This window comes from Equus quagga, chromosome 22 (genome assembly GCF_021613505.1).
Source record: "Equus quagga isolate Etosha38 chromosome 22, UCLA_HA_Equagga_1.0, whole genome shotgun sequence".
NCBI lineage: Eukaryota > Metazoa > Chordata > Mammalia > Perissodactyla > Equidae > Equus > Equus quagga.
Genome location: NC_060288.1, coordinates 15,210,150 through 15,227,819, shown reverse-complemented (window position 1 = coordinate 15,227,819; position 17,670 = coordinate 15,210,150). Strand labels below are relative to the sequence as shown.

Below are 17,670 nucleotides of genomic sequence, written 5' to 3'. Positions count from 1 at the left end.
CCACTTCCTGCCTCCCTTCCTCTGTTCTGTTACAGTCAATCCTGCTAGCTCTCTACTTAGCTTGTTCTGTCTCCTTTACTCTGCATCTCCTCTCCCGCCATCCAGTCTTACATATGAGGTCATAACTCCCCTTAAATAAAGGCCAAGCGTAAAATAAAAGGGGTGCTCAAGCAGCCCCCTCCATCTCCCCGGTCCCACTTCTGAATACATATACGTCTTTCCTATGTCACATCACACTCTCTTCTGTACTATACAGAAGTTCTTAGTTAACTTCTTCATTTTTAAGAAAAAGCTATGCATGAAAATAATGCCTTTCACACTGGTTGCTTTGGTAGGTAACAAATAGCATTTTAAAAATAGAATAGAATAGGAGGGCCAGCCCCTGGCACAGCAGTTAAGTTCAAACGCTCCGCTTTGGCCACCTGGGGTTCGCCGGTTCAGATCCCGGGTGCAGACCTATGCACCACTTGGCAAGCCATGCTGTGGCAGGCATCCCACATATAAAGTAGAGGAAGTTGGGCATGGATGTTAGCTCAGGGCCAGTCTTCCTCAGCAAAAAAAGAGGAGGACTGGCAGCAGATGTTAGCTCAGGGCTAATCTTCCTCAAAAAAAAAAAAAAGAATAGAAGAATAGAAGACTGCATCACTTATTGTAAGTGTTATTTGGTGAAACTTGTTGCAGTTTTACATATGATTATACATACTTGTGTGTTTGTATACATCAATGTGTGCATATATATGTACACATATTCATGCACACCTACATACTTGTACCAGGTTACAATGTAAAATGTATTTCTTATTGTGGATTCTGGTCAGAGAAATTAAGACCACTTCACTAGAACAAACATCCTATCAGTGGTTTACTTATTTATTGAGCAACTACTGTGTGCCCTACCCTGTCGTAGGTACCTGGGATATATTAGAGAGTAAAATAGACAGGGAAGCTGGCCCTTTTTGAGCTTACCAGAGGGGAGAAACAAATAAGCATAATAAGTAAGTGTTTTAGAAGAAGGAACAAATAAAGCAGGAGAAGGGGGATGGGGTGGGATGATGAGGCCGTACGGCTGGGCCAGGCAGCCAGAGGGAGATGGGGTGACAGATGGGGCGTGGTAAGGATCTAGGGCATGTGGGCCTTGTTAGGACTCTGGCTTTTGCCTATGAAATGGGGACTCGTTGGTGCTCCCTGTACAGGGTCACTTGAGACTTAATAAACACGTGGACCTTAGAATAGCCTTAGGAAACCAACTCATTCCTAAGTAGAGGATCCTCGGACATCACAGACTCAACTGTAAATTATCTTTCCATTTGGCTTCCTGGCAGCACACTGAGAAGATGTTCAATAAATAAATATTGAAGGAAGGGGAAAATGAAGGACGATTGGCTTCACTTAAATGTTTGACTCTACTCAATGTACCTGAAAGTGGATTTGGGTCAGCTCCTGTTAGGCCAAATGGCCTTAGAAACTGAATTAGTATTGACCTGTCTTCCAGAAGCTTCCTAACTGCTTTCTTTCAGAATATGCACAGCAGATGTCTGGAATTTTTGAGGCACCTGAGATAGGAAAGCTACTGGTTGCTAGTCAAAATCTTTGCTGTGATTAGATAATATTAGCGTTTAATAAATATCAATATATATATTCTGCTGTCTGACTTAGGCCATCTAGGAATTTGTTTTACCTAGGTAACGCCTGATAACCAGTCTTTGGCAGTCGTGTGTGTTTAACATTTATTTTTATTAATTGCAGAGAGAAAGGGATTCAAGTCATAGTTTGCTTATCAGAGAGTCGGGAGGCTGTTAGGATAACCCAGCGGAGAAAGAGTCTGGGACACGGAATATGAACAAATGCTGTCTGGCTCAGCAGTTCTGGATCCTGGCTACCCTCAAATTTACTTAGGGAGCTTTTTAAAAAATACGCTGTCCAGGCCCTCCCTAGACTGAGAATGTCAGAATACCTGGGGGTGGTTGGTGGGTGGTGGTTTTCTAAAGCTTCCCAAGGTGATGCCACCTGCATGCGGGGTGAGAGCTGCTGAGGTCTCCTCCCCTTGGTCCGAGTGTTCGAGGCCATAGTTTGCGGCTCCAGTGGCCAGCCCTGTGAAACCCACCCACCAGGTAAAGATGGGCTGAAGGTGCCCAGCGGCATGACAGTCCTGTAAAATTGGCCACCCTGACGGAGGCAGGAGAATCCAGAACCAGAGTCTTCCTTCCATTTGAAGGAATTTGTGTGACCAGGGAGAGGAATGGATCTGGTGTTGCATCAGAAAGCACGCCCGCCTCCCACAGCTCACATGCTTCTCCCAGGCTGTGAAACATCAACTTTTCTATGAACCTTTGCCCACCAGTCTATCAGATTTGGGAGAATCCAAGGAATCTGGAAAGTGTTTGAATTTTCTTACATTCCTCCAATTGCTTAGAATTTTATTTAGGAGAGGAATTACATGCGGCATTTGCCTTGAATCCTGATTTTGGTAGCATGTTAAAGGAGGCTGAGAGTTCCCACTGTAAAGACAGAGGCACAGAAGATGGAAGTGATCACATCCTGCTTCTACCAGTTGCTGTTGCTCAACCGGCTAAGATCAGCAAGTTCAACAGAATGATGACAGGGGTGGGGAATTTCTGTTTGACCTACTGTTGAGGGGTAAAGGGAAGATGGGGTCAGCCCCTCATGCCAGGAAATGTGCCAATGCGGCCTAATGGTTTCCAGCCATACACAAAAGGGGCTTCTGGACCCCGTTCATCATCTAATGCAACTAACCACTAACGCTGTTTCCAGTAAAAATTTCCTGTTTCCTCCTTAACGCATCTGTCTGTTGTTTGCTTAGAGAAAACCCAGGTATGACAGTTTCATTATATTTCCGTTGTATTTTTAGTTTCTGATGGCATTTTTGCCCGGTGGGGCACGTTTTTAAAAACTCATCCTCATAGTTTTCATGCCACCACGGAGACACACTGAAGGAGAAGTCGTACCCTTAGAGCTGATTAGAGGCCCCCAAAAACGGGCAGAGAGGAGTTAAAATGAATGAAGTAATGCAACATGTAGATGGTTTTCTTTAATATTTTAAATATTGTTCATTGTTATTTATCTTTTAAGGGAAGAACCTGCCTTGCTCATTTCTGTGAGTCTTGTTTCCCTCTCCCACATGGCTTTTGAATGTGAAGAATGCTTATTTTTAAGGAAAAGTGGTTATTTCTCTGCTTGTTTCCTCGTCTATATATCTTGGGGATGATATTAGTAATCCCCGTTTCAGGATCAATATGAGCAGTAAATGAATTCATATGCATTAAGTGCTTAGACTTCGGGCCTTGCACATGGTACACACTCAATAAAAGTTAGCCATTGAGAGAATTGTTGGGAGGTATCTGGAAGGCTGCATAGAGGAGGCAGCATTTGGGGGAGGCCTTGAAGGGTGAGTGAAATTTGACATTGAGAAGACGGGAGAGCATTTCAGGCCAGGGAAGTCACGGCGATGTGTGGGGAGATGAATGCCAAGTTTACTTTGGCTGGAATATAGAGGGAGTACAGGAAAAATTAGGTTGGATGCCATGTGGAGAGCCTTGAAAACCACACGGAGGTGTTTAAACTTGCTTTTTCTACGTAGTGGAGCTCCGGTGAAGCTTGTGACAGAGAGACAAGATCAAAACTGTAACTTAGGAAGTTTGATGAGCCAGGGTTGGTGAATGGATTCTCTGAGAGAGGAGAGAATTGAAGACCTGGAGATTTACTAAGGAGATCAGAGTGAAAGTAATGGCCTGGATCAGAGGGTGAGACCAGGAAGGGTGTTAGATGTAGGCATAGGTTCATTTCATGTTAAATAAAAGGAAAATAGTGATTTTTTAAAAATCAGTACTTTCGTTGAATTGTTAACGTTTTCTCTTCATCTGTTGGTAATAGGTGAGAGTGAGGTCAGCAGCTATTCCAGTTATAAAAATCAGTGGCAACGTTTTACCATTTTCTATTCTGATTCTACAGAAATATAGGGAGTCCTCAATTGTGACACAGCCTAAGTTTTCATGAGTGGACTTTTTTAAATGTAAAATAGATACACGCTTGTCTATTTTCCATGGTTTCATATCTAAAAAACAGACAAATTCTCATCTATTTTAGGGTAGGGAGAAGGAGGGGTAATTTCCTGGATCTCTGTAGTTCTTGGAAGTCATGCTTTTTAGCCATTGCAAGCTTTTAATTAAATTATGTGCTGAAGAAGCAAACTTTGGCCTGTTGACATCATTTTTTTCTAACCAAGTGGCCCTAAAGAGAGTAACAATTTGGACACAGCTCTTAGATCAGTTTTTGGTCATTTGGGGGCATTTCATTTTCTTGGTGGTGGAAAATGAGTAAGAGAGTGACAAGAAGCAGTAAGTATGTATGTGTTCCTGAAATCACTCAGAATCTAAAATAAGTAATAGATGTGAAAACACTTTGTAATCTGTAAAGTATTATATAAATAAATGCAAAGGGTTTTAGAAAAATAATGCCTACATCTTTCGTGCCTCTTGGCATGAAGCCATTTTAATAAGAAAATCAGGAACATGCTCTAAATAGGTGGCAAAGTTGGTGAGTGCATTGTGTATGAGGAAGGCTTTTGTGTGTGTGCTGACCTGGTGTCATGTCTGAATATAGTCCAAAAAGGGTAGACACAGAATTTCTGGTTACTCACCACTTGTTAAGTAAGCAAGCACATTTACTTTTTAACACTCTATTGTTCATCGTCTGGCAGTCTGTTCAGTGGAAATAACCACCAACGTGTCAGAAGCAGCAAGTTATTTAAAATATTTTTTAAAAGCCAATACTTAGCTTTTTTTCTTTTCATCTCTATCTTTGAGCAGAGTCCATGGAGATGATAGAGAAAAGTAATTTCCTCATGCTTTAAAATAAAATGTTGAGCTTTTATGTATTTTTCCTGCAGTATAGTTTTCTAGAAAATGTTTTTTATGATTTTATTTAAAGCTTCCTTAATTCCTTTCTAAGGCAAGGTATAGATATAAGTACATGAAAAAAATTTTATGTACAGATAATTCACATTGTACAATTCTCTATATTCTTTTATTCAGTGCACACCTTGAGGTTCTTACACATTTATGTCACTTTGTCCTTCATCCCCAGTTCAGTCCTGAATCTTCTGTTTAATAATGCTACTTTCATCACGGCAGTGGACAGATTCATGGAAGTAAATTTTTCTGTGCCACTTATTTCCACTCTGCTGCCATAATTGTGTTTAGTTTGGGTATTAACTAACTCATCAGAAGGTCGTGGTTGTTTTTCTCTTTGGCGGCTCAGTGTCATTCCTACTTTAATGAATTTGAATATTCTTTTTCTTTTTTTTTTTTGAGGAAGATTAGCCCTGAGCTAACATCTGCTGCCAATCCTCCTCTTTTTGCTGATGAAGGCTGGCCCTGAGCTAACATCCATGCCCATCTTCCTCTACTTTATATGTGGGATACCTGCCACAGCATGGCTTGATAAGCGGTACCATGTTTGCACCCGGGATCCAAACTGGTGAACCCTGGGCCACCACAGCAGAATGTGCGAACTTAACCACTGTGCCACCGGGCTGGCCCCTGAATATTCTTTATTACCTTTCCTTAAAGGCCAAGGGACTCATGAAATAATAGATACAAAATGCTTTGAAACCATGCAGTTCCTAGACAAAAGTAAGATATGTGTACTTCTAAGATGAGCTCTCCACCTCCCACCTGGCCCAGGGGAGAGATGCTTAATGAAGATTTGAATCTGGAATAGATTAAGCAATGTGTAGACAGTTATAAATGAGCGAATAGCCTTGCATACCTAAGGACTCTAATGGCCTGAGGAAGGTGGGAAGAGGAGTGGAAAGAATATTCTTTGTGCAAACAGAGAAACTAATGAGTGTGCCCTGACCTCCTCTGTGAGTCAGTTTTAACGGGATTGTAAATATGTGCATGAGTGAGTTCGAACACGTGTGTCAGCTGCTCTTGGCCTTTCTGTTTATCAATACTATCTACAAGATGTTAACCACGGGGAAGTAGAAGCTTTATTGGGCATTTCAGCCTGCGAAGATTGTGGGTCACCTGACAGCCTGGCCTCTATGGCAGGATGCAGCTAAAGACCCATCGCCACAGCACCTGGGGCTTTTATGGGCCTCCCAAGGGGTGTCAGAAGGTCTGTTCCTTTGGTCAGGTTAATTCCATTGCAGGTGTCAGATGTACTTGGTGGCCTTTTGTTGACATGAGAAGTAGACCAAGTTAGGCAGGCCAGGCTTAATTAGTGATTTAATCCTTCAACTTTCTTATTTTGCCCTATTTTCATAATCATTTGCAACCAGAATACAGAAGCAGCACAGAGTATCTTACTGCTGCGACCCCATTTTATTTTAAAGGAAAGATGGATATTTTGTCTATCCATTGTATGGATATATAATGCACTATATATATATGTATTAAATTATACGCATTTTTAAAAGTCTGAAAAGCACAAAAATTTAAACCATTTGAATTAAGTGGGTTTTTTTTTCCTTTTTGCTTATCCCTGTTTCCCACTTCCCATAATGTTTTGTCTATATGACAAAAAAAGAGTTCACTGAGGAAAAAGAAGCGTGCTGAGGTACACATGACTAACATTTTCTCTTTTTTCTATTCTCTTCTAGAAATTGAAGCCAAAGAAGCTTGCGATTGGCTCCGGGCAACAGGTTTTCCCCAGTACGCACAGCTTTATGAAGGTGAGCTGGGAATGCCTTTTTTTTTTTTTTAATTGGCATGATCCTATCCTTGGTTCTTGACATTATTGATCTACAATTTATTTTCAGATATTTTATTACTTATTTAAATATTTCCTTAAAAAAACAATGTAACAAGCACCTAAGACGCCCACCACTCAAAACAAAAGCTAGGACCTTGATAATAACGCACCCATGTGCTCTCCTCTTCGGTCCCTATGCTGCCCGCTACCCAAGGAACCATCATCCTGAAATCTCTGTTTATCATTTTATTTTATTTTTATATGGGTTTATTGTATTTTCCTAAAATATATTTTTTATAAAGTTATTTTTACCTTTATAAAAAGGGTATCAGGCTCTATGTAATCTGGTAGGATTTAAGTTTTTCACTTATTATATTGTTAAGATTCTTCGATACGATGTCCCCATGGTTCATTTGCTTTGCCTGCCGTGTAATACCCCATCGTGTGGATATACCACAGTTTAATCATATCCACACTCTGATTGGTGGGCATTTCGGCTTTTTCTGTTTTGCTTTTATAAACTGTACTGTTGTGAGCATTCTTGTACTCTTAGGGTACATGTGCAGTAATTTGTTTGCAGATATACCTAGGGGTAGAATTACTGGGTAATGATATGTATGTGCAATTTTACAGTGCAGATTTTTTTCGAAAGTGCCTGTCCCAATGGTCACTCCTACCAGTAATATATAAAGATCCCCTCTATCCGTATGCTCTCCACACTTGTTATTGTCACACTTTAATTTTTGCCAATCAAATGGATATATAATGACACCTTATAGATTTTGACTTCCATTTCCCCGATCATTAATGATAATGCACATTTCTTCTTATCATCTGGCCACAGGTGTTTGCTCTTCTGTGAAATGGGCTGTCGCTCATTTTCCTCATGAGTTGATCGGGCTTTTCTTAATGATTTATAAGAGCTCTTTATTCTAAATACCAGGCCTTTGTTGGTCATGTGTTAAAGATATCTTCCCCTAGTTTGTATTTAGGCTCTTCACTTTAGGTTGTCATTTGATGAATATTATTTTTTCTGTGGCATTTAATTTTTTAAGGAAGAAAAATGGGCCTTTTTAAAAAAAAAATAAGATCTAGGCTGAATTTTTATTATTTCGTTTTGTCATCAGTACCCTGGGGATCACTTGGATGCTGAGGCCAAGGATGAAGAGCCCCTCAAATCTCACTCATTCTCAGCCTGTGGCTGCCCAGCGTGGGCAGAACGTGCTCTGTGCACAGCAAGATGAATAGGTGTTCACTGAAATGGGAGTGTTATTACACTATAGGAAATCATTTAAAAAGAATTAGAGTTATGAACTAGTGAACTCCATTTTATGGATAACTTTCAAGCGAAGTTTGGATGAATATGAAGTGTTCCTAAATTGAGAGTAAATTAAATGTCTTCCAGGGCCTCTTCCAACTTGAGCATTCTTTGTTTCCTTACCTTTACTGAGATGACGACACTAGTGTCTCTCATTCATTATTCATCTATCCATTCATCTCTTGATCCATCCATCCATCCATCCAACTAATCAACACGCCAGTATATTAATTCTGCACCAACAGAGATGCCCAGAACTGTGGTAGATGCTACATATTTTATAAAAATAAAACATAGTTCAAATCTCAAAGAACACTCATAGGGGATTGCCAGTATCTCAAAAAGCAAACATAATTTTGGTTGATTTACATTTTAAAAATACATCTTTTTCATCACTTAAGAAGGAAGGAGATACTAGGAGACGGTTAGCCACCATGTGACAAAATCTTTAAAAGATCCGATTGAAATGATGTCACTTAAATTTTTTCACCAGGGATGTTCAAACCTTCTCACAATAAATAGTGATTCCAAAACATGTCTTTTGCTCTTCTATCCTTCTGGAATAATAACAAGCAGACTGATTCCTGTAATAGTGGCAGTGGGCTGTCAGTTGGAGCTAGGGGGTCACTAGTGCCCTTCTTTAACTCATGAGCAAAATTCCATGAGCCCACACTGAGAATGGATATAGTTTGTGAGCTTGGAAGTGCTAGACATGATCAGCAGGTTGCCTTGAAGAGGGATATGCAATGGGTGTGGGGTACTCCTCAGAAGCAAATTGGTCAGAGATCCTAGAGACCATTTTTATGTCCCTGGCTCACTCAGCTAAATTAATTCATTACCTAATTTACAATACCTGGTCTTCCCCATTGTAGCCCAGACTGAAGGTATGATATTTTCTCATGAAGACAGATTCAGCGTTACTTTATTGTCAGACTGTAAAATATCTTACTGATCCTCCATTTCAAAGACTATCTCCAATTCCTTAACCCGCATGCTTATTAGGGTGGAGTTGCTTATCTTTCCTTTAGGGAGAATTTTTGACCTGTCAACATTTAGAGTATCTCTGTCTTTCAGTAGGACTTTGGGGGTGGGACCAGCATTCTGTTGGGTTTTCAATTCACAGCTCTCCTGGAGATAGGGAAAGATAATTGCATTTGCAGTGGCAGTAACATGGCTGTCCTTTGGTTCCTTTTGTTCTCCTGTTTAGAAATTAAATTTCCTTCAATTATGTCCATTTTTGGTGTTGATTTGCTGCCAAGAAGCACTTTCTTGTGATGTTTGTGTTTGCTAAGACCATTTCCAGTCCCTGTCTTACTTCTTTCCAAATCCTGAAGTGCAAACTGCCTTTTCACAAGTTACATTTCAGGGTGTCTTCACATTTCCAAGTCTTTTGAAGCATAAGCGTGCTTTTGAGGGATACTGTATATTGTTCTGGGCTATAATTTCTCCCCTTCATCCTGCCGCTGTGTGCAGGCTGAGCACACACACCCCACACACCAACCCACACATTCCTTGTCTTCCTGTTTAGCTTTATTTGGGTCCTTGGCAATTTTTACTTCCTGCCCTTAAACTGAAGCTGGAAGTTTAAATTCTAACCTGAAGAGCTCTGAGGACTCCTTCTCTACGTCAATAAACCATCATCAAAAAATGATCAAAGCCAGAAAGAATCTAGGCAGGTAAGAGAAAACGATTGATTTTTTTTCCCTCCTCTCACATTTAGTTCTTACCTACTCTAGAATTTTTTTAAACAGAATTTTAAAGTTAATTTGGATGAGGAAAGTAATCTAAAATACATTTCTGTATTTTAGATCCACTGTATTTTAGGTCCACTAAATTAGGAATTGGTAAAATAACACAATGCTGTCTCATATACACTTAACAGGCATATGAGCATTTTAATTTACATTTGTGGATCTGATGTTATAGTCTGGAAGTAGTAAAAAATATATTCTTTAATGTCAGCTCTATTATTTATTACTGAGAGTTCTTGATGTCTGTTCAAAGTGAAATATGATGCCACGACCTTCAAACAGCTTTACAGTGTGCCTTGCTTGTATTTACTAATAGTTTACATTCACAGAAGCCACCTCTTTTATTCCCAGTATCATAGTGCTACTCATCATTGGCCTAAGAGACTAGATCTATAAATTAATGAAGAGATATAATCCTGTGATACTGAATTTCATGTATTTCTTCATAAATCTTTGGGCTCTACCTGCTTCATTGGTCTGGCTATGTTATCATTCAGAGAACATATCAATACGACTATAAAACCCATTATGTTAGTTTTCAACATGGTAAAAAGAAAAAAGAAGGTACTCAAGTGTTATCTCTAGAATATGGATTAATAAGGATGAGGAGCTCCATACCATTCTGTAAAACCAGTGATGAGTTAGAAAACATAAAAACAGAACAGTCACGCCCTCCCTACTCAACCCAAGAACTAGAACATGACTAATTACTCGCATCTCCAAGAGTCCTGATAGCCATCTCTCTTCCAATATATGCAGCATTAGCCATTTTGGGGGCCTGAGGGATTTTTTGGGGTATGGTAATCCTGGTCTCCTGCTGTGCTGACTTCTTTTGCCCGTTCCAGACCCACAGAGTTGCACAGAAGGACTCTTACTTGTGATACCGTATTAGCATTCTCCTGGGAAGGCCCATTATCTACCCTCATAGCTGGAGCCCCGAGGAGGCATAACTTGCTTTTCTCTGGTGGCAATTCCAGAGCTGTTGTAAACTTCCACGGCGGTGCTCCTGGTCTTTTCTTGCAACTCTTCTTGGATATATTTATCAACAAGGGATAGAAAAGGAATTCTTCCATTGAGTTGACTTTTTCCCGTTCTGCTCTTCAGTTCTGATGTCCTCTTAAGTATTCTACGAGTATTGAACTCCTACAGATTAAGGGATCTGGGATTCTGTTGTACTACAGTGGCTTTATAGCAGGCCTTTTGTTTTAGGGGGAGTTATATAAACTCCTGAAAAGCCATATGGAAGTGCTAATATTTGCTTAAAAATAGCACATCCTGAATTCTCTTTAGCTTTTGATGTCATGCAAATGGTTAGATTCCGTTGGCTACCACTTCCCATTGTTCTCTGCGCCTTTCCTTGGACCAGTTTTCCATGACCTCTTGCCTGATCTGTGAGCAAAGACACACATGGGAAAAAAAACCCAGCCACATTAAAAGGGGGCATCGTTCTGGTTTTCATTCTGGCTTAAATGACGGTAATTTATAGCAGGGGTCTATTGCCTGCTGATTTGTGTAAAGGTGCGACAGGGTTTTGAAGCACTTATCTTTGACAGCAAGAGAGATTTGAGTCTGTAGACCCCTCTAGATTTAAGCTCCTTTAGAACACTGATGTTCTGAAGTTCTAAACTGATGGAATTGTCTTAAACTGCTCTATCCTCCCATAGCTGTTGATAGGGAATGAAGTGTCCTGAACGCAGTAAGTATTCAATAAATTATTTTATTTGTTTGGGTTTTTTTTTTCCTCGTCTAAATTGGGCTAGATTGGCAAGAACTTAGGTGCTCAATAAAAATATTTGTTTTTATTTTTCTAATAGATCTCCTGTTCCCCATTGATATTTCCTTGGTCAAGAGGGAGCATGATTTTTTGGACAGAGATGCCATTGAGGCTTTATGCAGGTACATGGAAATGTTTTGAGTCTTTTCTTTTTAAGAACAGAGTACTTAATCACTGAAATGGTTTTGTTTGCTTTTGTTGTAACTAATTATGTCAGGTTTTTGATTCACAAATGGGTATAGTGACTTCATTATAAATCATAGGCCTTTTCATTAAAATAAGTAAGGTCTTGTTATTTGGTGTTAAATAACATTAAACAAGCCATTCAAATGGCACCGTCCTCGGAGGTACTCAGTACCCTTCCATATTTGATACAATTGCCGAAACAGGTCACGTTTAGGTGGTTTGGAAACTTGGAACGGGTTTTTTTAAAAGGCAATGTAATTGACTGCGTGGTCCCAACCAGGTACCCTAACAGAATGAAAGCTGCTGTTATAGTGAATGGAAATAACACATTCAGAGGAATTAACGGTGGTGAGGGGGTGGCCTCCTAGAGTCAGCAGGACCATTGTTTGAATCCAGAACAGCTTCTCTAAACCTCTTCAGCTTCCCCAGGTACAGAATAGTAACCATAGGATGAAATAGGGCTATAAAATAACTCAGCACAGCCTTTAACATACAGTGGACAGGCAGTAAATGAGCATTGATGTGAAATGTGAATAAAACTGCCAGAAATCCTTGCTCATGGTGTTGGTGCACCTCCGGGCTGAGGAGCAGCTGGTAGGTGTTGGTAATGTGGAAGTAATAAACCACGTAGCAGACAGTGATGGGACACTGACAATCCTTGCAAACTCGTCATGACATTTTATTCCTTTTAAGTTATTCATCCTTCGTAATTTTTCTCAAAACCTATAAGCCCTAAAAGGCGAATTCTGGAAAAAATAATTAGATACAGACAAAATTCACGTGCTGATTTGCCTGTAAAATTAAAATAAATTTTCTGTTCATTTCAGTATTCATTTTAATTTGGAAAGACATCATTAAGGTGGAAGGACATGCAGTATTTATTTCCCCTTTGTAGGCAAAGAAAGTAGTGGTAGTTCTGTGAAAGTACGATTTTGGGGGGCTTTCTTATGTAATACAGTGTTTTTTGAAGCAGTTAAAACTTAAGCGGTGGTTTTGGGGGAAAGATAGCTAGGGTGTTTAGAATAGTGTATGGAATAGACTAGTTCTCGTGGTTCAAGAAAAAGAAGTGCCATATAACCACAGAAACACTGTCACTTTTCAGATCCTCTGAAATGACTGCTTAGAAATGTCCAGGGTCTGTTCCCATTTTCTGAAAAGAATCTAATTGCAAACCTCGCACTGTGTGTCACATTATAGCTATGTCATCTGGAATGAAGAATATCACTAATGCAGTTAGGAGGGAAGAAGGCAGCATCTGGAATATAAACTACTCCAGACATTTTTTGAATGTTTTAATGCTTAGCTGTGGGGGTAACGCGTAAAAATGAGGTCACTCGTAAGATGTATCCTAGGAAATATTTACCATTGTGTCAGATGATCCATTTCACACATTTTAAGCCACTTAGTGAGTGGGCCCTGTGAACAGCAGCCACAGTTTAGGAATTCCTGGGTCATAAAAATATCATTGCGGCATTGCAGCCCAAAGGATCATGATTAGATTCTTGAATACTTTTTTTTTTTTGGAATATCAGTTGGAAATTTAGTTTCCCTGCTCTGCAAGGAGAGGCACCCTGTGTGTTTTTTTGGTTGACACTGGCTCTCACCACTGTTCAAGAAGCTACCTCCCTTTGAAAGGTCTAAATCTGTGCCCTTAGATCTTCTGTGAAGAGAAAAGCCTAAAGAACCAGGCTTTGATCTGAATTTGGACTCTGCAAGTGCATTCTGGTTGGGCTTCCGTTTTCTCTTATGCATAGAATAATATCTCACAGGTGAAGTGCGGGAAGGAAATGCAGTGCTCCATGCCAGAAGTGCTTAAAGATTCTCAGGCCCAAATCGGACGCCCAGATTTGAGGATGTGGAAAAAAGCTTGAGGTTGGGTTTTCTTTTAAAAAAAAAAAATTCTTCAGAATTCACAGTCATCAGCCTGTTTGTAACGGAAAACCCAAAGGCTCTTGTCCACATAGTCACGTAAATAGATTTCTCATGGGAAATGGTTCCCCTTTTGAGAGGCCTAAACCAGTGTTCTGAACGAAAAGATGGAGGCCACCTACAGTGGATTGCCAGAACCTTCCTTTGAAAGGAGCTGCAGGTCCTGAACTGTCAGCAGAGCGGGAGACACTTGTCTTACTGATTATGTGATAGTCATCTCATTTGCTCGCCTAGCCTGTTCCACGTGCCTTCTCGGCCCGTGGAGTTCAAGAGCCAGCAGACCATGAAACTGTAGTTTGAAATACAGCTTTGGGTTTTGTCCGGTTTGTAGACTTCCAAATTTCGCAACTGATTTTCAATACATATAGTAATATCATTATAGAACTCAGTTGGAAAGTTTTACTTTAATAACATATTATTAAATATTTACCATTTTTATTTTAAATGAAACTTTTTAGAATTTACTTTAATTCTTACATGATTTCTCCTTTTTGCCCCCGCCATCCACACCAATGTTACTAATGCTTCCATGTACACACTTGTGTCTGCTTAAAGATTTATTATAAACGTTTGTATACCTATGACGTTTGCAGATCGTATAGCTCCTTTGGTCAAAAATCTGGTAGGAGCTGATCCCTTAACACAGACTACTTAGGGCCGGGGACTTGTAGACTGACTGTTTTCTTGAGAATGATGTTGATACTATCTTCCAGATCAAGTTTGGTAATGACCAAAGTTACAATTATGGAACTACCAGGCTTTTTGGGTTGGGATTGCCAACCAACATTCTTACACTCACACTTGTAAGAGGTTTATGTATTTGTTTCTTTGGAGAGATTGGCTTTTGTCCCAGTCTTGCCAGTTTTACTGTATAACCCAACCCTGCCGATAAGACCAAGATTATGAGAGTCACCTTTAGTGTTAATGCTGGAGGAGTGTTTCGCTTGTCCTGACGCATACAGATTAAAATGCAAACTGTGACCGACTGTTAGAAGACCTCTAACTCTGACTGTAGCTTCTGAAAAATATTCCATGTTGCTGTTTTCCTTCAGAGTTACAATGGACTCCTTTTATAAACAAACCAGGGAGTTATGTAAATAAGGTGATGATCGCGTAATGATAACTAGCTATCCATACTATCATCTTCAGTCTGCACTCTGTTGTAAAACAGCCCTTGAAATGCCTAAGCTATGTAAAGCAGCCTGCCAGATAGTAGATTTTGTTACTCTTTCTGTCCTATTCAAAAGAAAGCAAGTCATTTTTTAAAGTGATTGCACGCATTCCAAGAAAATATCTTGAAGAATTGGAACAATTTCTGTTTGTCAGGTCCTGCTTGGAAAAGTACTCCTCTTTCTTTTCTCACACTTCTCTCGCACTTTTCCCTGTGTTCATTTTGAACACCAGGCCCAGAGGCCCGCCTGCTCTGCTTTCGTCAGGGAACTTGAGCTCCCAGCAGCAAAGCTCTTGAACCTTTGACGGCCCAGCCAGGCACACCCTCCCCCTTCAGAGCAGGGTACAAGTTGCCCAGCAGATAAGACTGACACATTCCTGCAGAGCTGAGCCCCGTGAGGGCCCTGGGGGGTGAGAACAACCACAGCTTCTGGACAGAGGGTGTGTGACACCAGTGTTCTGCCGCTCAGCTGAGGAATCGTACTTAGGATATAAGCTGCCCCATTTATTACCAACATTCGCATTTATTTGAGAAAGGAATGCAGAAGGTACTGTTTTTGAGTGCCAGTTTTAGTCATGTGGCCTTGGACAAGGTTTGTGCCCTCTTCCAGCCCCTATTTCCTCATCTGTCAAATGAAGGTAGACAGTAATATCTGTACCACAGGGTTGTTGGGCAGACCAAGATGAAATAATACATATGAGGTGCCAGCAGGGTGCCTGACCCAGAGCGAGCCCCCAGGTCATCTAGCTAGAACTGTTCCTTCGCCTCAGTACTGTCTCTCTCTCAGTAGGTAAGATCTCATCAGTGGACATTCTTTGGAGGTCCTAGGGGACAAATGAATCCCACAGAAACCCCAGGGAATGACTTCTGGGCTTCGAAACTGAAATACCATTAGCTTGGTGCTACCAACAGAAAAACATAGTGTTGACCTTTATAAAACTGGCCCCCTGAGTCTTTTTTGTTTGACTCAAACTAGAGTTTGTGAAGGAAGCCTCTCCTGCACCCCCATAGGCCTCCATGCCTAGTAAACCTGGTTATAAAGACCACTCAACCAGTAAAGCCCATATGAGGTCAAGTGGGTGTTTGATTACAGATTTGATTAATGAAGCCCAGACCTAAGACTCAATGTGACCATTCTGGACTCTTTAAATCTTGAAAACATTTAAGGACTAAAACATGCTGGGTCTAAGTCATTTAAGTAATGGATGCCCCTTACAGAGGGACCTTATATCCACTCATTTTAAAGTCTGTGGACTTTCTCTTGATTATTTGTTTTCTTTCCCTCCCATCAACAGAGAGAATTTTCCTGAACATAGGTGCTCTGAATTATCTTTGTTTATTCTATAAACAGGCTACCGCATAATCTGTGAAATCAAAGGCAGTCTTATCAGCAGGCAAAAATACTTTCTATCCTCATGCATCAAAGTTGTTAGACAAGTCGCAAGAACAGGATCAGAAAGATAAAGCCTTGAAAAGGTCTCATGGTGACTTTGAATTTCTGTGAATTAAATGCTCTTATCCTATGAAAACGAAGGGTTGCAATTTTAGGAAAAACTGGAAAATTGATGGTGCAAGATAGCAGATATATTAAAGCTTCATTTGAGGAAGACTAAGTGATGATCTCTGGAAGGTGTTAGAAAGAACTGGACTGAGGGGCTGTCATTCACACTTTTACGTTCCATTTATTCCTACATATGTAAAGGGTTTCTTTTTTCAGCTATTTCATTATTTTGCAGGGAGGTTTTTTTTTAAATTTTTTAAGTATTTCATTTTCAATGAAACTAAATTATTTCCCTAATTTTAAATTGATATTACATTTTGGCAAGAGTAAAAAGAATATTCAAAGTCAAAATATAATTCTTGATCCAAAGAAGAATCTGATTCAAGTGCTTACTTTTGAATTCTGAAGATTTTGATCCTGAAGCTGCAGTATACAAATTTTTTAAATAATCACTTGCACTATTGCTGTGACTATACCAAACATTATCTTGTCCGGTAGAGGAAGTGTTAAAAAGAATTGGGCATTAAGGGACTCAAATTTCCTTTCCGTACAAGAACTCAATAAATTTTTGAATAGGCTATCTAAGATTATTTGTTGAATATAACTAAAAATTGTTTTCTTTTTATATTTGAATTTGGATGTAAGAATAGGATACACTATTTTACCAACAACTCTGGTTGGTTCTTGTTGCTGTTCCTATTTCTACGAAGAGAGACGTCACAGACTTTTATTTCTTTGCACTATATGGAGCTACTGAATGGCTCAACCTAGGGCCCGTTGAAAGAATACATTTCTTCATTGAGAGTCGTTTGTTCCATGAAGAATAAGGGGCACCTGACGGTACCATTGCAGATTGCCATTTTACTATATAATAGTGAAAGTAAATTTAAATGAAAAAACTTAAGAAACATAAAGCTGTTTTCAAACTATTCACTTTTTAAAGCAGTTTCTAATACTCTTCTAAATTATAGACATTAATGGATTCAAAGAAACTCATTAAACGTGTCAATTGTTGGAAAAAATATTTATCCACCCATCAGTAGTTTCCTGTCTTTGCTAATGTTATTTCTTTGCTCTGTAGGCGTCTAAACACTTTAAATAAATGTGCGATGATGAAGCTGGAAATTAGTCCTCATCGGAAGAGAGTGAGTATATAAAATATATAATAGGATGGGAGGAAAAGGGGCAGACCAAAAACTGGGATTATGTGTTTTGTAAGAAGTTTTGTTTCCCAAACTCTTACTTCCTTGTTCCCAAAACGTCCTCCTTTTTAATGCTATAATCCAGTCAAGTTTAGCAAAGACTTGTGTATTCTTATATACTTGA

General features: G+C 39.7%; 1 protein-coding gene across 3 annotated transcripts in view; it reads left to right on the top strand.

The window, feature by feature from the left end:
* Positions 1-17,670, top strand: part of DLC1 (DLC1 Rho GTPase activating protein) — a 392,892-nt gene that overhangs the window by 359,068 nt on the left and 16,154 nt on the right. For all 3 annotated transcript variants that reach the window (XM_046648468.1, XM_046648469.1, XM_046648470.1), the window contains 3 exons: positions 6,623-6,694; positions 11,598-11,679; positions 17,426-17,489. In XM_046648468.1, coding sequence (XP_046504424.1) covers positions 6,623-6,694; positions 11,598-11,679; positions 17,426-17,489 — 218 coding nt within the window. The remainder of the gene's footprint in view (positions 1-6,622; positions 6,695-11,597; positions 11,680-17,425; positions 17,490-17,670) is intronic.